General features: G+C 57.1%; 6 protein-coding genes across 6 annotated transcripts; 3 read left to right on the forward strand and 3 right to left on the reverse strand.

Annotated features, from left to right (window-relative positions):
* The first annotated feature begins 273 nt into the window (after positions 1 to 273).
* On the forward strand, positions 274 to 1,349 carry PHYSODRAFT_287102 (hypothetical protein). Its single transcript, XM_009535101.1, has 4 exons — positions 274 to 467; positions 553 to 702; positions 771 to 1,158; positions 1,249 to 1,349. The coding sequence occupies exons 1-4, from the start codon at positions 289 to 291 to the stop codon at positions 1,300 to 1,302; spliced, it is 771 nt and encodes a 256-aa protein (XP_009533396.1). The 5' UTR covers positions 274 to 288; the 3' UTR covers positions 1,303 to 1,349.
* A 137-nt stretch (positions 1,350 to 1,486) lies between these two features.
* Positions 1,487 to 5,614, reverse strand: PHYSODRAFT_519469 (hypothetical protein; the record flags this gene model as incomplete). The annotated part of the gene is made up of 1 exon (XM_009535102.1): positions 1,487 to 5,614. One exon carries the CDS (start codon positions 5,612 to 5,614, stop codon positions 1,487 to 1,489), a length of 4,128 nt encoding a protein of 1,375 aa, XP_009533397.1.
* Positions 5,615 to 6,469: 855 nt separating this feature from the next.
* On the reverse strand, positions 6,470 to 12,205 carry PHYSODRAFT_441359 (hypothetical protein; the record flags this gene model as incomplete). The annotated part of the gene is made up of 1 exon (XM_009535103.1): positions 6,470 to 12,205. A coding segment is annotated over one exon (5,736 nt), but the record flags the coding sequence as incomplete, so codon positions are not given.
* A 362-nt stretch (positions 12,206 to 12,567) lies between these two features.
* On the forward strand, positions 12,568 to 12,964 carry PHYSODRAFT_520580 (hypothetical protein; the record flags this gene model as incomplete). The annotated part of the gene is made up of 2 exons (XM_009535104.1): positions 12,568 to 12,657; positions 12,767 to 12,964. 2 exons carry the CDS (start codon positions 12,568 to 12,570, stop codon positions 12,962 to 12,964), a joined length of 288 nt encoding a protein of 95 aa, XP_009533399.1.
* A 587-nt stretch (positions 12,965 to 13,551) lies between these two features.
* Positions 13,552 to 17,635, forward strand: PHYSODRAFT_261667 (pleiotropic drug resistance protein ABC superfamily; the record flags this gene model as incomplete). Its single annotated transcript, XM_009535105.1, has 5 exons — positions 13,552 to 13,933; positions 13,972 to 15,089; positions 15,115 to 16,618; positions 16,663 to 16,986; positions 17,109 to 17,635. The coding sequence occupies 5 exons, from the start codon at positions 13,552 to 13,554 to the stop codon at positions 17,633 to 17,635; spliced, it is 3,855 nt and encodes a 1,284-aa protein (XP_009533400.1).
* Positions 17,636 to 17,746: 111 nt separating this feature from the next.
* Positions 17,747 to 22,187, reverse strand: PHYSODRAFT_563579 (hypothetical protein; the record flags this gene model as incomplete). Its single annotated transcript, XM_009535106.1, has 2 exons — positions 17,747 to 19,102; positions 19,193 to 22,187. 2 exons carry the CDS (start codon positions 22,185 to 22,187, stop codon positions 17,826 to 17,828), a joined length of 4,272 nt encoding a protein of 1,423 aa, XP_009533401.1. The 3' UTR covers positions 17,747 to 17,825.
* Between the last annotated feature and the right edge of the window lie 1,120 nt (positions 22,188 to 23,307).

Here is a 23,307-nt window from a genome sequence, read left to right on the forward strand (position 1 = left end):
TGGGGAGGGATGGGTTTGACGTCGTTCATTAAGGCAGGACCAAGAAAGCAGAGGACTGCATGTAGAGCAGCAAAAGAGTAGCAGACCTTGGGGTTCGAGAGTGCGTGTATCCTTTTGAATTGAACACTCGCAAGTAGTGTCGGTTGTGAATGAAATGAGCCCTTGGTAGTTTGGCTGTCTTCGACGCAAAACAAAGCCCACCTTTCTATGGACATAAAATAAAGGCCATGTCGACATTGTATAATGTCCGTTTCTTCACTTTATCGAATCCAGGTCTCAGACGCCCCCATGTTCGGCTCCAGCGACCCCGACGCCCAAGAGCGGCTGCTCCGTGCGCCGCTGAACCCGCAGCAAGCGGCCGCGAGCAACGCCGGCAACCCTGGCGGCATCCGGCAGCAGGAGATCGGCGACGTCAGCGGCTTCACGTCGCTCTCGAACCTCTCGGCGCCCGCCACATATTGGCAAAAGTGCGGCTAGAGAATTTAGAGAGATTCTCTAAACGGATTGCTAATCATTCACATTCTTGCGACGACATAATATGATATGACGCAGGATGAAGATGATGGAGGCGGCGACGCTCATGCGCTACCTGCGCTACGCGAACGTGGTGCTGGCGGTGCTGCAGGCGCTCGCGGGCTTCCTGGGGCTCTTCAACCTCGTGGTGCTGGACATCACGTGCTTCCTCATCTCGGTCTACGCCATGTGAGTCGTTGTGATTCCTCATATCGATATGAAATTTGCATGCTAATATGACAAAATATCCGTCATAGCATCTTCGCGCTGCTGCTGCTGGCGTTCGAGTGCCGCTTCAAGCACATGGAGCCGTGGATCCGCCAGCAGTTCGGCTTCCTGTTCACGTATCGCGGCCGCACGGCCTTCATCTTTATCGTGGGCTTCATGGACTTCGGCATGGAGGGCTCGCTGCCCTATTTTGTGGGCATCCTCATGTGCGGTAACGCCATCCTGAGCCTGCTCATCATGCTCTTCCACCCGCAGTTCCGCGAGGGAACGCTGGACATGGACATGGACCCCACGGTGACGTACCGCCCCGCTGCCGAGGAGACGGAGACGCTGCTGCGTCAACACGACGGACTTGCGTCCAAGGCGGGGGCATTCGTGCTGCATGAGGCGGAGGAGCACCCGGAGTTCATGGCCAAGGTATCATATCATATCATATATCATATTGACAATGGTCATATTGTTGCTCATATTGGACAACTGTTGTTTATATCTCGTTGCGGTGCGTAGATGGCTCAGTCGTACGCCTCCAAGCACGGATACGTGCCCCCCGCGCAGAAGTAGCGATCAAGCCGTGAGCTCGCGTGGTTCAAACCTCCTTTTTCCTATGTATTTGTCCATCTTACGAATTAACCACGCGCTGAAAAGCGTCGCGTCTGCGCGATGAATCAACCAATACGGCTTTGTAAATCGTATCGGCCACCGTTGCAGTTATCGACGCTCATGCGGTTATGCTTATATAATTCATCTAGTTTTCTAATCCGGGTTGTGTGTCTGCTCCAGTGCCGAAGCAGGTCGCTGTGGCTCGTTGGTGTCGAACCACCAGCTCCGTCAGGAACGACAGCACGCGGTCACAACCTGAGCTGCTCAACTCTTCTAGGTCTGGAACTGCGAAGGTGCTGACGTCGCCATTCGACTTCTCAGCTCCTGCCTCCATCAGCTCTGCATCGGTTGCGCTCGAGCCCATGTGCACGGCTGCTCCATTGGGCGTGCGCTGGGCTCCTATCAGTTTTGATAAGGGGTGACTCCAGAGCACCAGCGGCGGCGGAATCGACGTTGACGACATGAGGGCGGTTGTTAGCGTTGCAAGCGTTCCTTCCGACGCGAACTCGAGCAGAAGAAGACGCAGTGAAGTCGCCACCAGGATGCGGGCATTTGGCAGGAAAATGTGCGCGTCGTACAGCTCGTTGGGAAGCTGCAGCTTGAACTTCAGCGGCAAAGTCAGCAGCAGTCGAGACACCAGCGCGTCCGCGGGCGTGTACACTCGGACTCGCTGGTCGCTGGTCACTCGAAGCAGTCGTGGCTCACGACGGCGGTAAACTTCTTTCCCCAGTCCTGTACGACGGTCTAACGCTGAGGTTGTTGCGGTGATCCCCGCTGCTGTGGTGGCTGCTAGGTCTAGTACTCCGGCTGCAGGTTTGACTGCGACCCCGATGAGCCCCTTGCCGACTCCCTCGATGAATCCTGGGAGCCCACCGTGGATTGCGCCTTGTGTAGGAGCTGTAATGACACCCGTAACGCCAGCGAAGATTCCCTTTCCAAGCTGCTTCGTACCATGAATTAACCCCGTTCCAATGTGCGTGGCAACCTGCTTCCGCGGACCCTGCGCGCGGCGTTCAGCCAAGTATTTGTGATCCAGTGACAGCGTCGCGATGCCCTCGGACAGCGTCCCCGTCACCTTACTCGCAGCATTGAACGCACCATACAGTGAGTGGGTGAAGAGGCTGGTAGTTCCGCGCGAGAGTCCAAGCACAAACTCTTGTGGAGATGTCACGAGTCCCGCGGCGGGTTCGTAGAAGAAGTCCTTCACGCCCACGCCAAGGTTGGTCACGAGACCCACAGGATTGCCCAGGATGTCGGCAGCTCCTACCAACGAGTAGATCTGACGCATTCCTTGCAGCATGTAGTGCTGCTGCACGGTCGACATCAAGAAGGCACCGGAGGCGAACGCGTGGTTCAGATGCAGCGCGTTCAAGTATAGCGTCGCGCTGTCGATCTGCGAGAACGTTGAGCTCAGCAGCGCCTTCGTAACCGCTATCGGGAGCTTAACGAGCGACGCCAACCCCGTTGCCGACTCATCCGCCTCCCCGTAGTGGTTGAGGATCGTGATGCTGAGCTGGACCTTAACCGGATGGAGCTGCAGCGTCTCAATGTAGATCCTCCGCTCAGAGTTCGCGGTGAACCTTTTCTCCGGCGAGCCTCTGGACTGCACCTTCGACGCTTCACTCGTGAGACGTCGTCGCTCTGGAGGATAATTCCTCTCCAAGGCTTTGGAGCAGTCCGTGACGAACGCAGCGATGGCGAGCAAGAAGGCCTCATCGATCTGGATCCGGGCGGGTTGCATCATGGCCGAGAAGTACTTGATGTAGTCCGTGTTCTCGTCGTAACTCAAGCGGAGGATGGACAAGTGGAAGAAGTGGGGCCTGTTCGACCGCGCTCCAGACTTCGCGTCGCTCTTCTCCCCGTTGTCAGCTTCGTCTCCGTTCTCAGTCCCCTGTGCGGATCGGACTTCAGCGCTCTTCGACTTCTCAGGCGAAGGTGCCGACGCCTCATTACGGAAGCCAACGCACCCGCTGCCTTTCTTCAAGATGGGCGCGACCACGACGGGGTAAATGGCTCCAGTGAGTTGGTTATCGAGCTGGAAGCACCCGATCTTGACCTCGCACTGGTCGTGGTCGTTGTTGATGTTGGCGTACGCGATGTCCACATCCTGTCCCGAGAAGAGAAGCAGCTCGTCCGGTGTACTCGTCACGAATGAAACCCCAAAGTGCGGCAAGCGGAAGTGCGCCACCACCTCCGACGTGAATCCTGGCGTCGTGGACCTCTCGGTCTCTCCGTGTGCTGCTACGAGCTGTCGAGTCTGCTTCCCCGCCCTTTCCTTCCGGTTAAGAGGCTCATCTTGAGCCACCATAGTCTTGGTGAGCCCCTGCAGGTGCCAACGCACGTACACTCGGCTCGGAGCTTTGGGTAAGGCGGCCTTTGACGGGATCTCGACCTGCTGCGACTCTCCTGGCTGGTCCAGCAAGATGGAGCTGTGGTAGTCGGACGAGGTCGTGCCGTCTTTCGGTGCGTACCAGACACTGATCTCACGGTTGGGAGTACCCAGGAAATAGGCTTCGTCCCAGCCAAAGCAGACGCTCTCACCCGGTGCCAAGCACTGCATGACTCCACGCTGGAAGGCCGACGCGTCCTTCTTGACGCCGTCGAAGATCTGCTTGAACCAGATCGTCTCGCGCGCGCACGAGTTGATGATCCGGTACAGTGGGAACTCCGCCACATTTTCGCTGGTGACCACGACGCAGACTTGAACCGCTGCTTCGACGCGAACTTGCACGCGCAAGACACAAATGCGAGAGGCGTCGGGGGTGCTGACTTTCAACGCCGTCTCGCTGACGTCATGCAGCGAGAACTTGCCACTCCACTGATAGTCTTCAGCTTGGGGAGTTCCACTTGGGGGACTCCGGACTTTCAGTCGGATGCACGTGTCCGAAGGAATGGACGAGTGCGCCCACCAGCTGAACTCGGACGTGGAGCGAGGTGGCGCAACGAGGATCTTCTTGTCGTCTGCTGGACCCTTCTTAGCAGCCGAGATGTCGTACACTGCCGAGGCCAATAGCTCGTGATCGGTCTGGTTCAGTAGTAAGTATCGCTCCACGAACGTGACGACCGTCGAGCTGGAGCCGCCCACTTGTTTGAACAGCGCGACGATATCGTGGTAGCGTTTGGTGGCTTCGTTGTACACGCGGAGTAAGGTGTTGGCCCCTACTTCCAGACTGATGTCCTGGGCGCTGGACGACTGCTGCGTGTTGCCCTCCAGCTGCACCATGATCGCACTCACTTCCGAGTAGTAATGCGCCTGCAGCTCGTCCTCATCGATCGCGTCTTCAGACACCGCCTGGTCCTGAAGCGCGTTTAACTTTGCGTGGATTTTCTCCATCTCCGGCGAGCCGCAGCATTCCTCCGTCTGCTTCTTCCTGGACGGAGAGAACGGAGACTTGGCGAACCGAGCCATCATGGACTTTGTACCAGGGATCTTCTCGATCAATTTGGGCTGCGGCGAGAACACCAGAGGGAGGGACGTTGCGTTCCGAAGGAGGAAGCGCGGCTGCACTACCATGAAGTGGCCCGCGTTCTTCTCTCGCGTCTCCTTGCTGTCGAACGATACGTTCAACGTCGCTGTCCTTGACTGGAAATCCAAGAGCGACAGTACGACGTTGTTGCTGTTAGTTCCCGGCTTCAGTGGCAATGACGAGATGGCTTTCAAGGCAGAGGCGGGGATCGTGGGCTTTACAGCCTCCTCCGCTGCATCCAAGACACTGGGGATTCGGAAGAGCCGACTCCAACTGGCGCCCGTCATGGATATCGAGCAGTACGTCTCATCTTGGAGAGCGGACGAAAGCGTGTCAACCCGACCGTGGGGAGGAATCACTTGGGAGGAGACGACATGCGCGTCTTCACTGTCGGCAGCGGCTCCGGTAGTGCGCCGCACCTTTTTCAGTGCGAACAACACTGCGATGATCGGCACGCCGCAGTTGTTGACCAGTGTCAGTGGAGACATCAGCTTGAGTTGCGCGTACTGCAGACTGCTGGCGTTGGAAGACGTGAAGACGCGGCTGTGAGCGTGGAAGAAACTTCCGTTGGCGTTGCAGATCTGGCTCGGGTGGAAGGGGATCGTCCCGTCGATCATCTTCTGGCACTTGCACGCGTAATCGTCAAGCACAAGCGAGCAGGACGCAGTGTGCAGCGTGCTGTCTTCCTTCTCGCTGATGAATAACTCGTTACTCCACCGATGTTCCCTGTCAGCCGATGGCGGTAGCGCTGAAAGCTTCGAGCTGCTGGAAACCGGGGCAGGCGATTGATACAGATGCGGCTTCATGAAGACCCGCACCGACCAGATCTGAGGAACGAAGCGGAACGGCACACTGCACGCGCCCTTGGGCTCAATGGTTCCGATCTCCGTGATGGTCTTTCCGTCAGCTTCCAGGACGCCACAATCCACCGCAATACTCGTCTCGTTGAACAGCCGAACCAAAGAGGAGATCGTGAACGTTCTGTAGCCGGTGCCAGCAGAGATATCAAGCAACGCGTGCAGTAGCTGTGGCCTCGGGATACTCGGTGGTGTGGCAGGACGAGCCTCTCCGTTCTCCTTCATATTTTCCGGATCCCCCTCGGCATTCGCATTGCGTGGTCGAACTGCGTAGATGTACTTGCCTGTGTTACGAATGGGAATGTCCGTCAGTGGGTGCCATTCATTGTCATCCCAGCAAAACGACACGGTCTGCTCTGCTCGAAGAGATGGAGAGATGGACGTCAGTAGCTCGAGAGGCACTTTGGCTCGGTTTGCCAGTATTTCACGCTTTGGTTTCCGTCTAGACGCGTACGTGAACCCTCGAGACGCAGTTCCGATATCGTGTGTGACCCAGTAAGTGATTGGCGCTCCCGTGTCATTTACCAAGTAGCAGTCAGATGATATGACGTTCGTTGGGGACACGTAAGGCGCGCGGGCACAGTTCAAAGCCCCCTCGTAAGCTTTCGCCGTCAAGCAGAAGGAGTTGATCATAGCAGGTGAGATGTTGATGTTGAGTGGGTGGCCCTCCTTCCCAGTAAAGTCGAGATTGGCTGTCATCTCCCCCGTCTCGTCGCGGATCAAGGAGCCTTTCAGGTCGAACATCCAGGGCTCCACTATGGGCTCCCACGAGCCTAACGCCGTATTGAACCCCCAGATGCTGACTCCATCGTCAGCACACGGTTCGTTCAGACTTTCGTCCGGGAATTCTACTGCCACCTCGGTCAAGGTGGGAACGACGCCGTCAATCCGCTCTCCAACCTCGTACGTGGCCTTGCACATGGCGCGGAAGGTGTACAAGCGCGCTATCGGGGATAAGTGAGGCCCACTTTGCCGAAGAAGCGTGATGCTCGTATCTTCCAGCAAGAATTCGACCATACTGATGCTGTCCTCTCGGAACTCGATCTCTGGTGGTGCTAGAGGCCTTGATGGAGCGTCCGCAGGCTTAGAGTCGCCGTCTTCACCTTCAGAAGTTTCGGTTTCTTCGGTCTTTTCCTTCTCGGAACTACTGTCGCTGGCTTCATTATCCGTTCCGAACACCTTTTGAGCTTGAGAGAAGAGGAAGAGGTCGAGAGTACACACAACAGCGTGGAAATGCGTGAGTGTGACTGCCATCGTGGCTTCAGCGTCTTCAGCAGTGACCAACTCGAGATCGATGGTGAAATCATCGCATACAGTGCGCTCGTATCTTGAAAGATCTAACGCTCCAGACATGTCCGCCTTGGTGGGCGACTCGGACTGGGAGGAAGGCGAGGCTGGCACTGTTAAAACTGCAGGCTGTGGTGGCCATTGCGAGCTCACTTTCACGCACATATTCCTCCCGTACAGTTGAGTTCGCGAGTTCTCAGGCTCGTCGCTGTGATACCGACCAACAATGCACCCACTCGCTATCATCTTCAATGTGGTAGCATCAGAGTGAAGGCGTTGGGAGTCCTCGTCTTCACTTCCGAGTTCATCAACGCTGTTCGGAACGCATTCAGCAGCGAGGTAATGCACGAAACCCGTTGTAATCGACACGTCCAATGAAGTTTCCGCGCGTTCGATTTGCTCCGAGAGATCCGATTCAATGGAGGCGAAATACCGAAGTCGCTGGCCGAACTCGACGATTAACGGGAGCAGCTCGCAGTTGTCCAAGTGGATTCGGACCTCTGTGGGAGGAATCGCAACTTCGGGTGATGGAGCTCGTCGATCCAGGATGATGTCGATACCTTGCTTGGATACGTCTTCCGATAGAGAGAAAATACTGCCACAAAGCGCCCTCACTTCAGACTTTGGAACGTCTTCTTGAGCTTCGTCTTCACTCCAATCAATCTTCCACAAGGAGCCTTTGGAAGACGACGCGCGGTATTGAGACCGCAGTGACGCGAACCCGTCGGCAGCGAGTTGAAATCGCTCGAGACACGCGCGAGCTATCACAGCGCCGCTTGAGGGGTTTCCAGAGCTGGCGTCGTCCACGGAGGGATCCAGCGGGTCTAGGAGATCCAGGGCGAGATCTCCAAAGTCAAACTCCATATCTGAAACTTTCGTCTCGTCGGCGTTGACGAAGCTGCAAACTGGAGCCGGTGGTGACCCGACGAAGTTGTTGTCCAGAACGCGAGAGAGAAGCTCAAGCTGGTACGGATTAAACGCTAACGTTGTTGTAGATTGTGTGACTGGAGAATTATCTGCAGGGGTTGCATCAGTTTCCTCTTGGTCTTTTGTGCCAGACTTCATCCAGTTGTTTGTCGACCACAATTCCACTTTGATGCGGCTGCACATTCTCTCCATCTCGGCAATAACCACGGCAAGATCCAGCGCTGAGGGTTTCATTTCCTCTTGTTCTCCCCCTTTAACATTTGTGAGTGCCAGTGGGAGGGCCACGTACTCGATAAACAAGTCACTAAACTTCCCCACAGAGTAGCGGCACACCGGAAGCTCGTCCTGTTCATCGGTCTTGGATTCCTCATTAGTGGCAGCTTGGTTAGGGCGTTGAGGTTTGGTCATAACGGTGAAAAGTTGAACGCTGCCAGCTTGGATTCCACTCTGCTCCTGCGTCGTGTCCTCCGGGTAAGCTCGAGACGCTGCGGATACGTTCCGAACGTCAATTTCGATGTGATCGGATGGCGATTTGTGCTTGCCCTCGGCCTCGCAGGTCGGCAGCTTCAAGGTCACGTGAGAAATGTCGAGCTCGACGCTTACCCGGTCGTTTAGTGCCTTCATCCCGGGTGGCATTCGCAGCAGGTCCGTCCACCGAGAAAACCCACCGATCTCTATCGCAAGATGATCCAGGAATGGAGACCAGTACGCGCGCAAGTAGTTCATCTCCACGTCTTCGCTCTCGATTCGGTAGTACGAAGCGGCTCCTCCACGATGCTCCAACGAACTGAAACCTGCCGACTCGAGCACAACTCGCACTGGCGTCCGGGCTTGAAGTAGTACACTCGTTTCCTCCGAAAATTCCGGACTCTGAGCTTCATTATCAGCGGAATCGTTCTCCGATTTGATCTGGTTCAGCCGAGACGCTGTCAATTGGATCTCACCGATACCCTCCAGAGTGGCACAGACGTACTGCGTCTGCAGCGTCGAGACATCACAGCGCAAGTCTGAGCCACAAAGTCCAAACGAAACACGCTCCTGCCAGCACGCTTTCGGCATGAAAAATGCAAAATATCGCTGGACTTTCACTTGAAGCGCGAAACAAGCCAGCGGTTCGAGTGCATCACTTTGGGTTATTACACTCGGACCCGAGGCTGACGATTCTGCACTTGGCGCTTTTGAGTGATATCGAACAAGAGCAACCAGCAGCTCATGATCCCAATACAGAGCGGCTTGCTCGACGTTGATTTCACCCATAAGCGGCTCCGAGCTGGATATCATGACGCTTGTCTTTCCGCTTAGTTCAAGGAGCTTGCAAGTGCGATATCCCGTACATCGATGGAAGACTGGGTCTGCTGTGGTTTTCGCCACGGGTAATGGTGGAGGGATTGATGAGGGCGTTGGGCCATCAGCGTTCTGTGCACTAGCGTCGTCCGCGGACGATCCGTCCACCGTATTATCTGGTACAGTGCTGTACTTCACGCATTTTACAAGTGACAGCAAGCCCATATCCACAGCGGCAGCCTGGGCGGCGGAGGAAAACCTCGCCATCACATTCAGGTCTCGGATGTCCAGCTCAAAGCCCGTGATCTCTTCCGACGCACTAGAAGCCGCGCTCAATGCGGTTTGGATCGGGCCTTCGCCGTTGAAGTCGATCAGGATTTGAGGGATGGAGAAGCAAACGTTGAACCGCTCGTCTTCCGGTATGAACGACGCAATCGACCCAGCCTTGGCAGCTTCTTGCCCCTGTTTCGGCGACTGCCACTCGGCTGACGCTTGCAGAAGCTGCTGGTACTGCTTACTTGACATGGAGAACTGAATGGGAGGCGCCGTGCACTTCATTTGCCACTTGGGGACGAGGTAGCCTTCCACCAGTTTCTCTCCATAAAATACCAGGCGTGTACTCTGCATCAACGTAGAGCGCTTACGCTGGACAGTATCCGTTTTGTCCGCTTCACCCTCGTATTTCTCCTCTTCCGTGCTTGCACACACTTCGGGCTCTAAGAAGTAGGTCTCAGCGCCTTCAATCGACAGCTCAAACGTGTTGTGAGCTGCCCCATTCTGGAAGTGCGTGCCCACCAGTCTAGCCTCCACCTCTGCTGAGGCGTCAGTAGTATGGACAAACACGTCGATCTCGGGAAGTTTGACAGAAAACACCACTTCTCGTGTATGAACTGCGGCCGTGTCGCTCTTTCGCCGCGCTTTGGCAGTTCCAAAGGCGTTCTCAATGGACGCTTTGCGTTGCAATTCAACGGGAAGTTTAGATACTTTTCCAGCAGTTTTTGTCGGCGTGGCAGCTTTGATCGCTGCAACAGGTTCATCGGGTTCATCCACGCGCGCTATGAAATACGCACGGAGCTTTGACGTCGCGTACAAGTTGTGGATGTAGCGGAACCGCTCGAACACGCAGTCGAGTTGGAATTTGCTCTCGGAACACTCGATGTTCAGCTCCACGAACGGGTTCTTGCGAGACACCACCTGCCCATTAGGCGAGATAGTGTCAATCATGGACAAAAGAGCGTGTGGCTCCTTCTTCTCCAGCGTCGCGGCCTCATACGTCTGGCGGAAGTCGAGGATCTGGACGGACGTGATCCGTGACGACACGGTGGAGGAACTGGTCCGCTGCAGCACCGTCACCACAAACTCGTTGAGCTCAAATCGTAAGAAGTCCCTCGTGTCCGACTTGTCCCCGACCTTGTACTCCTCAACGAGAACAACCTCGAAGCTAATGACCACTAAGTCCAACGCCATGAGCAGCGCCTCCACGTTCCGTTCCTCGCAAAAACTCGCGGTTCGAGCCTCCGACGACGCGTGCATTCGGTCGTTCACCGCCAAGTAAATCTCCAGCTTGTCGATAAAACTATCACGTGTGGACGCAGATCCATTCGAACTGCCGCTTGACGTTCGTCCGGAGGAAAACCGGGACTTCCATTGGGATAATTTCCGTGGGGAGTCATGGCCCTGACCTTCGAGTTCCAGTTCTCGGGCGGCGCAAAGCCGGAAGAAGACAATAGTCGGCACCTCTAAGACGTCCTCGAGAGCATTTAGTCGAGAGCGATCGGCCATGACGCTCTCGATATCGAGTTTCTTCTTCTTGGCGGCCCGCAGCATGTTCTTGTGCAGGTGGATGTACTCCTTCCGAGCGAACCAGAGCGTCACGAAGAGCTTCCAGCTGCACCGACGATGAACAACACTCGACCTGCGGGCCGGAGTCGCTGTCGTTGACGCTGTTGCGGTCTTTTGACTCGATAATGAATGACGGTGCAGTTCCAGAACGCCGTGCAGGGCGTACTGCCACCATAATCTGGCGTTCGAACGCACTGGGACTAGTGGTCGCTTGCGTTGGAAGTGGAGACGCTTGAGGTACATCTCATGGGCGGATACAAAGTCTGCGATGCTGATGAGGAACGTACTCTGCTGAGGAGTCAAACACGCCCGGATAGCGCTGATCTCGGCGGAACATCGCAGCTTCGGGATGGTGGACGCTGTCCGCTCGTCGTGGTTTCGAGCCAAGTTGATGCGAGTGCTGAAAGGATGAATAACATTCGAGCCCGACGTCGACGGACCTTTTCGAGACTGCGCGCCTTTAGCCTCGATGTGGTCGCTATAGACACTGGCCTGCACCATCTCGAGCCGTCTGTGTACAAACGCAGTGCGAGCCTGCGCGCGATCCACGAACTCTTCTTGTCCGTTCGCGTTCGTGGTGGAGATCACAATCGAGTCGATCGTGAGCCCCAGAGCCAACGGAATCGACGACGCCAGGTGCTTCGAGTCCTCGTATCGGATGTGGATGTTGGAGAACTCGAACGAGACGTTGTCTAGGATCGTGTTGAGGATCTTCTTGCGGTAGCCCCAAGACGCCGTGGGGTCCGAGTCCCCCGCCCCAGCTCCAGCTCCAGCTCCAGCTCCTTCACTCTCACTCGTCGTACTGCCGTCGTTCTTCACCGTCTCCAGCAACTCGAGCATCCGCACTTCCTGCTGCTTGGCCCAGCGTGTCCGCAGCGCGTACGAATCGTCGTCCTCCTCGCTCCGCCGAGCTTCGTCCTGGTCCGTGGGCTCCACCACCAGGAAGACGTCCTCCACCTTGATCTTGACGGCCTGCGACGTGAGCCGCTTCCACGGCACCTTGATGCTCAGCCGTCCGACGCTGCCCGACTTCATCTTCATGGGTAGCTGGAACTTGTCCAGCGCCGCGCCGCGCATCCGCAGGTCGCGGAACTCCACTTTACCCGCGAACAGCGCCACCTTCATCTTCTCCGAGTCGAGGCCCTCCACCCACTCGCTCACATACTCCTCCAGCACCGACTCCACCACCTTCTCGAACATGACCAAGACGAAGCCAGCGTCCCTCTCCACGCACTACAAGGGGGTGTAAATAACCAACAGACAAGGGCTTTTAGCAGTCGTTACTTGAGTTGTAGGGGGCGTTTAGACCCGAGAAGAGCACGGGTGGCTGCAGAATTGAATGGAGAATATCATAACGCCATCAAATAGATAGATAAAGTAGGGGAAACCGACCTATAAGCCTTTAAGAGGAGAAGCCGCTTGATCGGACTCTCGACTCTCTGCGGAATGAGCCACTTCACTTCAACTTGGCGCCTTGGCGGTTGGTAACGGCTCGAAACCCATCTTCCGTCATAAAATAGTCTGCTAAAAATAGTTATGCCGCATCTCAGGTCGGAATAGCCATGGGCTCAGCTCGCACGAAGCGCAAGAACCTGCAGAAGCGTCGCAAGCGGCGGCTGTTTGCGACGCTGGCAGCGGAGATCCAGGCGAGTGTGAGTGCTCGGCGTGACCACCATGGAATGCTCTTCATGGTGGTGGGATTTTCTCCGCTCAATTCGTTGTACATGGAGATATATTCACGGTTGAATGCATCTCTCGCAGGAGGAGGCTCAGTGGACACCGGAACGACAGGAGCTCGAGCTCATGCGCAACGAGGAGCAACGGCAACGCGTCCAGGATCAGTGGGAGAAGGCGGTGGTGGAGTCTGGCGCAAAATTCAATAAAAAGAGGAAGATCCTGGCCCAGAGACAGCACCTTGTCCTTGCTCTTCGACAGGTACTCCTAGCTACAGATGGATAGATAGATAGATACCCTCTATTTGAGACGGTCTAGTGCTAACTTGGAGGAGTGTATCATACTGTGTAGAAAATGCAAGAAGGGGAAGCCAAGTGAAGCGCTATTATACATAGCGAAGGTCACTCGCCGTTGGTGGGGCAGTAACAAGGTGTTGGTCTTCTCCTTGAGGAGCTACTGTACAGTTGGTGGTCGTGCCGTATCCGGTGCGTTGGCATGGTGTACGTGCATGTGTGGAGGGATCGCGTCCGTCAACAAGAATTGCGAGCAGGTACTGTACATGTACCGAGTGGTTTTTCAGCATGGAAGTTGTGCTTATGCGACGCTGGTATCGCTGCACTCAGCGTTCGCAAGCACACCCCGCCGCGAAGCGGATTGGTCGACTAAACGCTAGTCCAGTCGTGAAACAGGGTCCGGTGATTATGAACGCCTCGAAGCGCTGCAGACGAGAGTCGAGCAATCGCAACGCTCATCAGTTCGTACCCCGGATAGCGTGGCCATGAGATCAGCAAGTCAAGCTCACTTTCCATTTGGAGCAAAGACTTAAGTTCGGTGGTCCCACGAACGTCCTGGACAGAGTTCGTTGACTCGTCATGAAAGCGCAGGAGAAGGATCAACCGGTATTCGGGTACGACAACGCCAAGACGCTGCTGGCTCAAGGGCCTCTCGAGCTTCACGACCACGTCGCTACTCGCATGACCAAGGGCTATGGGGGCGTTCTACCGCAAATGGAGGTGCGCTTCAAGAACGTATCCATCTCGGCCGACATCGCTGTCAGCGACAAGAACGACGCCAAGACGGAGCTCCCAACACTCCCCAACGTGGTGGTCAAAGCTGTCCGAGGGCTGGTAGCCAAGAAGCACACAGTGCGGAAGCAGATCCTCAAGAACGTGAGCGGCGTGTTCGAACCGGGCTCCATGACGCTCGTGCTGGGTCAGCCTGGCTCGGGCAAGTCGTCGCTCATGAAGCTACTGAGTGGGCGATTCCCTGAGGACAAGAACGGTCGATCGAAGGAGAAGTGACGTACAACGGAACGCCTGGCGCTGAGCTTCGCAAGGTCTTGCCGCAGCTCGTGTCGTGTGCGTCGCAGCGGGATGGGCACTACCCGACGCTGACGGTGAAGGAGACGCTGGAGTTCGCGCACGCCTGCTGCGGTGGGGATATGACCAAGTTCTGGGAAGGAGGGCTGGTTCACGGCAACTCCTACGAGAATATAGAGGCGCTCAAGGTGGTGCGAGCCATGTACCATCACTACCCCGACCTGGTGGTCCAGCAGCTCGGTCTCGAGAACTGCCAGAACACCGTCGTCGGAGACGCGATGCTGCGTGGCGTCTCAGGAGGCGAGCGGAAGCGCGTCACGACTGGCGAGATGGAGTTCGGCAACGTGTACGTCAAGATGATGGACGAGATCAGCACGGGCCTCGACAGTGCTGCGACGTTCGACATCATTTCGATGCAGCGCAGCATTGCCAAGAAGTTTCACAAGACAGTGGTCATTTCACTGCTGCAGCCGTCCCCAGAGGTGTTTGCGCTCTTCGACAACGTCGTGATGCTGAACGACGGTCATATCGTGTACAACGGGCCGCGTGAAGAGGCCCAGGGTTACTTTGAGAGCCTGGGGTTCCAGCGTCCTCCTCACCGCGACGTCGCTGACTTTCTCTTGGATCTCGGCACCGACAAGCAGCTCCAGTACGAAGTCCATGCAGACGGAATTCCTCGCACCCCGAGAGAATTCGCCGATGTATTCGAGGCCTCTTCGGCGTACACTCGGATGCGGAGCCATCTCGACGAATCCGACGGTTTTCAGACGAGTACCGATATTCGTCAACCTGAATTCTACCAGGGCTTTTGGTCCAGCACCGCGTCGCTCGTTAAGCGCCAGCTCATTATGATGAAGCGGGAGCTATCGAGCCTGATTGGTCGGTTGGCGATGAACACGGTCATGGCGTTGCTGTACGGGTGCGTCTTCTTCCAAGTCGACCCGACTGACCCGCCCTTGGTGATGGGGATCATCTTTGAAGTGGCGCTTTGCTTGTCCATGGCTCTACTGGCTCAAGTTCCCAGCATCTTTGCAGCTCGTGAGGTCTTCTACAAGCAGCGTCGTGGCAATTTCTTCCGGACGGCGTCTTATGTGCTGAGTTTCTCTTGTCAGCCAGATCCCCCCGATCATGGTGGAGACGATGGTCTTCAGCGCCATCGTCTACTGGATGTGCGGCTTCGTGAGCTCGGTCTGGAGCTTCCTGCCCTTTGTGGCGATCCTGTGCCTCATCAACATCTGGTCATCCGCGTTCTTTTTCTTTCTGGCGTCCGCGTCGCCCAACGTTAACGTGGTGAACCCAATCGCCGGCGTCGCAGTTGAACTCTTTATCCTGTTCGCTGGCTTCACGATCACGAAGGACCAAATTCCGAGCTATCTCGTGTGGTTATACTGGATTAATCCAGTCAGCTGGAGCGTTCGTGCTCTCGCCGTCAACCAGTACACCGAGTCACGCTTCGATACGTGTGTGTACGAAGGCGTCGACTACTGTGACCGATATGGCATGAAGATGGGGGAGTACGCGCTCAGCACCTACGAAGTTCCGTCCGAGAGGTACTGGTTGTGGTATGGCATGCTGTACACGGTCGTCTCGTACGTGTTCATGTTTTGCTCGTTTATTGCGTTGGAGTACCACCGCTACGAGAGCCCGGAGCACGTCGCGCTCGACAATGAAGACACAGCTACTGATGCCACCAACAAGATGTACACTTCGAAGCAGGATGGGTACGCTGTAGCAGAAACCCCACGCAACCTGCCTGTCGGAATGGATACTGCCGTCTCGGTGGCGCCTGACGATGACAAGAAGTTTGTTCCAGTACCTGTCACGGTGGCTTTCAAAGACCTGTGGTATACTGTCCCAGACCCGACTGACTCGAAGAAGTCGATCGACCTGCTCAAGGGGATCTCCGGGTATGCGCTCCCGGGCACGATCACGGCGCTCATGGGCTCCTCGGGTGCTGGTAAGACAACGCTGATGGACGTGATTGCTGGACGCAAGACGGGAGGCAAAGTACAGGGACAGATTCTGTTGAACGGCTACACCGCTACTGACTTGGCTATCCGTCGCTCCACGGGCTACTGCGAGCAGATGGATGTCCACTCGCAGTCGTCTACGATTCGTGAGGCGCTGACTTTCAGTGCGTTCCTACGCCAGGGTGCGGGCGTGCCCGGCAGCTACAAGTATGAGTCGGTTGAGAACACGTTGGAGCTGCTGGACCTGACTCCGATTGCCGACCAGATCATCCGCGGCAGTTCCGTGGAGCAGATGAAGCGGTTGACCATTGGCGTGGAGCTGGCAGCACAGCCGAGTGTTCTCTTCCTGGACGGACCCACGAGTGGATTGGACGCTCGCTCGGCCAAGTTGATCATGGACGGCGTTCGCAAGGTGGCCAACACCGGCCGCACCATCATTTGTACGATCCACCAGCCTTCGGCCGAGGTTTTCCAGGTATTCGACAGTATGCTTCTGCTCAAGCGTGGTGGGGAGACAGTGCTCGCTGGTGAGTTGGGCGAGAACGCGCAGAAGATGATCGACTACTTCGAGGCGATCGACGGTGTGGAGAAGCTGAGGGAGAACTACAACCCAGCATCGTGGATGCTGGATGTGATCGGCGCTGGTGTCAGTAAGACCGACTCAAACTCGACGGACTTCGTCGCGCTATTCAAGTCTGCGCCGAGTTCGAAGTCTTACAGGAGAACCTGGATGGCGATGGTGTATCACGACCGTCAGCGTCCATTCCTGCCCTGGAGTACGCCGACAAACGTGCTGCGACGGAACTGACCCAGATGAAGCTCCTGCTGCAGCGTTTCTGGAAATTGTACTGGAGAACGGCGTCCTACAACTTGACTCGCTTCGGCGTTGCTCAGGTCATGGGTCTGCTCACCGGTATCACGTACATGTCGACGAACTACGGCACCTACGCGGGCATCAACTCCGGCATGGGAATTGTGTTCACCGTGATGGCATTTCTTGGAGTCACCTCGTTCAATGGTTTGATCCCCGTCGTAGCCGAGGAACGCGCTGTGTTCTACCGCGAGCGCGCATCGCAGACCTACTCAGCGCTCTGGTACTTCTTCGGCTGGAGCGTGGTAGAGATACCGTACACTTTGCAGCAGTACTGCTGGCCATGGCTGTCTTTTACCCCATCGTCGGCTTCACCGGTGCACAAGTTTTCTTCACGTTCTACCTCATCCTGACGTTCTACACCCACTTCCAAGAGTACCTCGCTGAGTTGGTGGTCCTCGTATCCCCCAACGCGGAGATGGCCGAGATTTTGGGCATGGTGGTGAACCTCATTACCTTCCTCTTCTCGGGGTTCAGTCCTCCGGCTGCTGCACTGCCTGTGGGCGTCAAGTGGATTTACTACATCAACCCGCTGACGTACACGCTTGCTGCACTCTCCGCGGTTGTGTTCGGAGACTGCCCTGCTGCTGGTGACAGCAGCGCTATCGGGTGCAACCACGTGGCGAACGTGCCACCGTCGCTACCGGACGACATCACCGTCAAGGCATATCTAGAGATCAACTTTGGCATGAAGCACAGCGAGATTTGGAGGAATTTCGGCATCCTGGTGGCTTTCATCGTCCTTGTTCGTATTTTGACGGTTCTGGCCATGCGCTTCCTGAATTTCCAGAAGTAGGCTAGCCTCGCAGCTCTGCATTTTTTTTCAATCGACTTCACCTCATAATAACCCTTGGTGTTCGGGCGCAAAATCCGCTATATTGCTCTGTATAAGGTGGATACTACTTTCGTCGCCCCTTGGTACGGACATCTACACGTTCATTTACACGAACCAGACTGATAGTTATAGCACCCCTTGCATCGGCCGCCTACCGTCGAGGAGCCGCTGGAGTGTCCTCATCATCGTCGTCTTCACTGTCGCTCAACTGGTCGAAGCTCTGCTGGATTTGGCTGAGCGTGTGCTGGAATCCGGGGCGGTTGCCACCGAGCCGCGACAACTGCTTCGTGTTGCCGAACTTGCCGTACAGCTTACGCGCAGACAGCAGCACGTTCTCGTTCTCGCTGTCGTCATCATCCGAGATTGAAAGCCTGGCCGTATCAGGGACGGTGTCCAGCACTGACGAGCCAACGGACTGATAGCGCAGCACTTGCACATCGTTGCTGCCGGTGCTGCTCGCGCGGTTCCGATCATCGGTAGGAGGAGGCGGCAGATGCGAGAGGCCATCGACGACACCGCTTTCACTGGGGTGTGGCTTCTGCTCCTGATGGGCGTTGAAGGATGCCGAGAAGTTTAGCTGGAAATTGTCCAGGGTCCCGTTGCTGTCGGTGCTCTGACGTGGGGTGGTTGACGCCGCAGGGTCCACCTTTTGTTGCTCTTGCTGTTGCGATTGCTGGAGCTGTTCCATCGTCCGGAACCGATCGGGAACGTATGCTGGCGGTGCACCGCTAGAGCTGGGCGCTTCACTGGAACGCGCGGGATCCAAAGTCGGCGCCACCGGAGATGATGCTGATGTAGCCGACAGGCGACCGATTGCAACCGGTGAGACTGCTGGCGGAGTCGCAGGCGGTGTCACGGCGTCCAGCCCCATGCTGCACGTGCTGCTTCTGCGACCGTCGCTGCTAATGAGAGACGAGTACGACGCTCTGCTCGAAGCGCGCGATCTGCTTTCCGAGACGTCGTCGCCGCTTGTCTGCACAATTCCATCGTCTTGGCTGCCAGCCAACGCCACCGGAATAACAGGAGGGGGCACTACCGCGTCTTGTTCTTCGGCAGCATCAACGTCGCTCGGTCGAGGGACTTCGCTCTCACGATGGAAGACCAGGTCCTCGGCAACACTATTCACAGGACCCGAAACAAGATCGGAGTTGGTAGCAAAACGGTCTTCCGTACGCGTTGACGAAGCAGCAGTTGGTGAGCTCACCTCGTTTCCTGTCGTTCGGGCATCCAGTGCTACGTGGTTCGCAGAACTGTTACGGGAGTTCCACGATTGCATGCTGCCATCCGTGCTCCTAAGATCAAGGGCAAATGTACCTTCGCGGTCGATGGTGGGCTGCGAGGGCTTGACCAAATCCACGACGTTGGAGTTCTCTCCCTTTGGCGACGTGGGCATCCGCTCATAAGGAGGCGTCACTCCATTGACATCGCCTGTAAGGCTTGACCTAGTCGACGGGGTCTCACTAAGCGTCGACAGAGCAGACATACAGGTCTTCACTTGGGACGATGAACTCCGCAAACTCGGTGCACTTCCATCACGGCTTTGACGAATGAACAGTGACTGATCATGGAACTGGCGCATGTCGGCATCGAGGTAGTTCATATCACAGCCGGCAGTGTTGAGCAGGTCCGCGTCGGTCTCCAGGTGGCCGTAGCGCTCTTGGAATGAGTAATTCTTCGAATTCTTACCAACCTCCGATACTCGCTGTTCAGCGCTAGTAACGCCATCATCCGACGACTGCGTCTGCTGATACTCGTGGTCGATCAAGTCCTCGACTTTCGATCGCTGCAGCTCGTGATCAATCAGGTCCTCCACCTTTGAGCGCTGCAGTTCATGGTCGACCAAGTCTTCCACCTTCGAGCGCTGTAGCTGAGGGTCATGATCAATAAGGTCTTCCTCAACGGCCTCGGACTCCTTGGGCGCTATAATTTCTACGCCAGTCTTACCCTCAGTTTCAGTCGGCACTGCGTCCCCTGGTAGCGAGCCTGCCGTCGAGTTCGCAATGGATGGACGCTCTAGAATCTGCCGTGTCACGGTGTGCGCAGACGGAGAGGGGGGTGGCAGCGCTGGGGTTCCTGCAAATTCGTGGGCCTTCGTCTCCTCTGCGCTATCGTCAAGCGGTCTTCGAGGCGGGAGCCTGCTAGGCGATGCCGCAATTTTGGCACTCACCCGAGGCCCCTCTTCATCGTCTGAGGCGCCCATGGATGCCTCCGAGTCTTCATCGGTGTCGTGGACATGAGCCTTCACGCTGTGTTGCGCTGATCTCGCATCCTGCTTCTGCTCGGCAATTGGCGGGACCACGGCAAGATTCGTGGTATCATCGTACGTATCGATATCGATTGAGCTCGCAGAGGAATCCGAGCTCGTAGACTCGCGGCGCTGTTCGACCTCGCGTTCGCGTCGACGTAAGAGCTCGCGCTCGCGTCCACCATCCCGTGATGATGACGCAGGCTCGACGGGCTTTTTAATACCGGTACTGCTGTTGAGCTCAATCGGAACAGCTGACATGGACGTTGTAAGGGCGCTCATGTCGAGCGGAGGTGCCACGTCAGGCTCATCCAATGACGACGATTCATACGCACCAAAGTCAGGAGGGGTGACCTGCAGATGCGCGCCATACGCGCCAAAATCGCTCGGCGGCGCCGCACACATCGGAGGAGCCGCGTCGAAGTCGCGCTTGTCGCGGCTCGCTTGCTGCAACGCGGACATGTAGGCGTCAGGGGCGCGGTAGTCCATGCTCGAGCGCGACATGTAGTTTCCTTGGCGCTGTAGCTGCTCCAATCGCTCCCGGCTGCTCAACTCCTGCAGTCGACTGAAGTTGCTCATATTGCGACTCCCGGTTCCCAGTAGCATGTCACTACTGTTGCTGCGTGGAAGACCGCTGGGCTGGCGCCGCGAGGACGACGGGGCAGGCCGGTCAAAGATGGATGCAGGAGACTGCACCGGCGGCGGTCCCGGCATCTGCAGCGTGTAGCGTCCTTCACCTCGAGCAATAGGGTCATCCAGCGACAGACTCTGACTTGGACGGAAGTCCGACGGACGCATCCGCTGGCTGGTCCGGTGATTGTGGGAGCGTCCGTGGTCATGTTGCTGCTGCTGGTAACGTTGCGAGCGCTCGTACAGGTCCGAATCTTGTTCTCCACGCGTGCGATGCCGAGAGGTCGACGGCGGCATATCCGCGCCGAATCCAGGAATCGGCGAGGTGCTGGACATGCGCCGACGTGAGGGTTTCTCACGCCGCATGGACTGCAAGAAGATCTTGGGCGCTTCGTTCTCCCCTTCCCGAGGTCCGTGGTGACCCACGCGTGACGTCATGTAGGACGCGCGCCGGTCGTCGTCATGGTACCCCAAGAAGCTCATGGACATCGTCGACGAGTGCGGCGGCTCCACCAACGCCGTCGTCGGCTTGGGCGCGTTCGTGATCGTCTGGAAGCAGTGCATACAGATCCGCAGCTTGCGCACCTCGTCTCCTCCGTTCGTAGCAGCAAAGTTGCGGTTCTCAATGGGGAACTCCTTGCTGCAGGCGGCACACACAACCTCTCCACACTTCCGGCAGTTGAGCTTCCTCAGCAGCAACAGCGAGAACGAGTCCTGACACACTGCGCACCTGGCGCGGTACTTCCTGGGCACCAGCTCCAGGTCGCTCAAGTAGCGCTGCTCGTTGAGCCTCTTGCTGCGCAGCATGTTGCGCACCTGCGCCACAAACAGCACGCGCGCGCGCAGCAGATTCATCGGCACCTGCGTGTGCTCCTTAAGGTTAAGTTGCACCAGGTGAATGACGTCCACATGGCCCGCGCGCTCCGCGCTCTCAACCACCACGAAGCCCGAGTGGTACAGACTGCCTCGCACCAGTCCGAACTCCCTCTTGAGGTCGTCGCAGCCTGGCAACTTGATGGAATGCTGCCCCAGCACCCAGCCCTTGCGCCCGCGCGCGTCGATGAACTTGTCCTGGCACTCGAGGTAGCAGAAGTCGCGGTGCGGGACGCCGCTGGGCATCTGCACCACCATCCACTTGGCCGTGACCTGGTGTAGGGGCTTCTCCTTGGTGCGCGGAGCCAGCGTGTGTAGCACGACGCCATCGTAGAACCACTCGCGGTGCGCGCGCGCGAACTCCTTCATCTGGCGGGTAGAACCGAGCTGGAAGAGCGACGCCACCTCCTTCACTGTACCCGGGACGCTCGTCACGCCGCACATGCTGGCGGCGCTCGCGGCGGACCCCGACGCCGACGCGCGCGGGGAGCCCGCGTAGATCTGCACGCCGTTGTTCTTCTCCACGTGGCGCCAGGCGATGGGTCCGCCGGCGCTGCGCGCGCGTTCTACCAGCTCCTGCGCCGCCTCGCACGCCTTGCGCACCAGGTAGGCGCGTTCCCTCGAGGAGAGCAGCGGCGGCTCGAAGTGGTTCTCGCGCAGAGGCGTCCACACGCGCGAGGCGCCCAGCGACTCGCTGCCGTTGGAGACCGAGGAGGCGGACGGGCCGCCCACGCGCGAGGAGGACGCGCCGAAGCCCCGCGCCATGTCGAGGCGATCTACCTTGGCGTTCTACCTTGTGCGGCGGCGTCGCGTCGTATTGGAGAGTGAGGGAGAGCGGACACGCACGCTGGTTCTGACTCCTATCCGTCCGGCGACAAGTGTCGCCGATAAAGAAAGGGGGGCACTTCACGAACGCAACGTCATATGTGTAAGGTGCATAGAGCCGGGGTTTTGGGCACAATACACGGGACAGAGATTTTGAGTTCTGGTTCCTAGTCAGATAATAGGAACGCTTGATGGTACGGTAGTGTGCGGGCCAAAGATACTTTTATCTGACCGGCGAGATGTCATGCTGGTGACAATTGCTGCTGGCTGGCTGGTTGGGGTGCATCCAGCCAGCCCCTTTTTGATCAGCATGGCGAAAAAGACGCGGGGGTTGTGGTGCCGTCAAGTGTGTAACCTGCCAAAGACGAGCAGATATGATACAGGACGACAAGCATTGAGCTGCTCAATTGGAGCAGCGGGAGGAATCCTCTCGGCATGAACATGGTGATACAAATTATCCATCCATTGCGCTCCATGCCACGGTCGCACTCGATGCAGAGTTCTCCGCGCGGCGTAGTGTAGCGATTGACGATGTCGCTTCAATCGGACACTGTCCAACTGGGCGACGTCGGAAGTCAAGGAGCTGCGCATGGACGCCTCCGTGGTCGCGTCGTCGAGCGGGGGCCCGTTCCGTGCACTCGGTGCAGCTCTCTATTTTCCTCCCCGGGGTGCCCCGCAGCTCCGACTCAGTCCGCCCGTCCTCTTCGACGTTTCTTTCGAGCTGCTCACAGTCAATCGCTCGCCACCTCGCAGCAGGCACCAATATCACCTTCGATACTCTGCTGCAGTAGTTTGATTCATGTGTACATTGCAGCACCTGGCCGGCATCGGTACGAGCCAGCACTTCGTTGGTGGTGCTCGAGCCGCGATCGCCGCAAACTGCGGTACACTAGAGTGGTCCTCCCCCGTTGCATGTCGAGTCCGCCGTGACATGACGACAACGCGGTCCGTAGTCTTGTCGAAGTGGTTGTCGATCGCTCGGACACTCCCGGGGAAATTTTTTGAAGCAGCACGCCACTCCTTGGTCACTTTCGCTACGAGGCGACCACACCATGGCTTT

The sequence above is a fragment of the Phytophthora sojae genome (genome assembly GCF_000149755.1).
Source record: "Phytophthora sojae unplaced genomic scaffold PHYSOscaffold_8, whole genome shotgun sequence".
NCBI classification, from domain to species: domain Eukaryota; phylum Oomycota; class Peronosporomycetes; order Peronosporales; family Peronosporaceae; genus Phytophthora; species Phytophthora sojae.

What these genes read in the sequence shown, in the direction of transcription:
- PHYSODRAFT_287102 (XM_009535101.1), top strand. Translation starts at nt 289, where the DNA reads ATGTTCGGCTCCAGCGACCCCGACGCCCAAGAGCGGCTGCTCCGTGCG. An exon ending in CTCATCTCGGTCTACGCCAT is followed by an intron (nt 703 to 770) that starts GTGAGTCGTTGT and finishes TATCCGTCATAG; the next exon opens with CATCTTCGCGCTGCTGCTGC. An exon ending in ACCCGGAGTTCATGGCCAAG is followed by an intron (nt 1,159 to 1,248) that starts GTATCATATCAT and finishes TGCGGTGCGTAG; the next exon opens with ATGGCTCAGTCGTACGCCTC.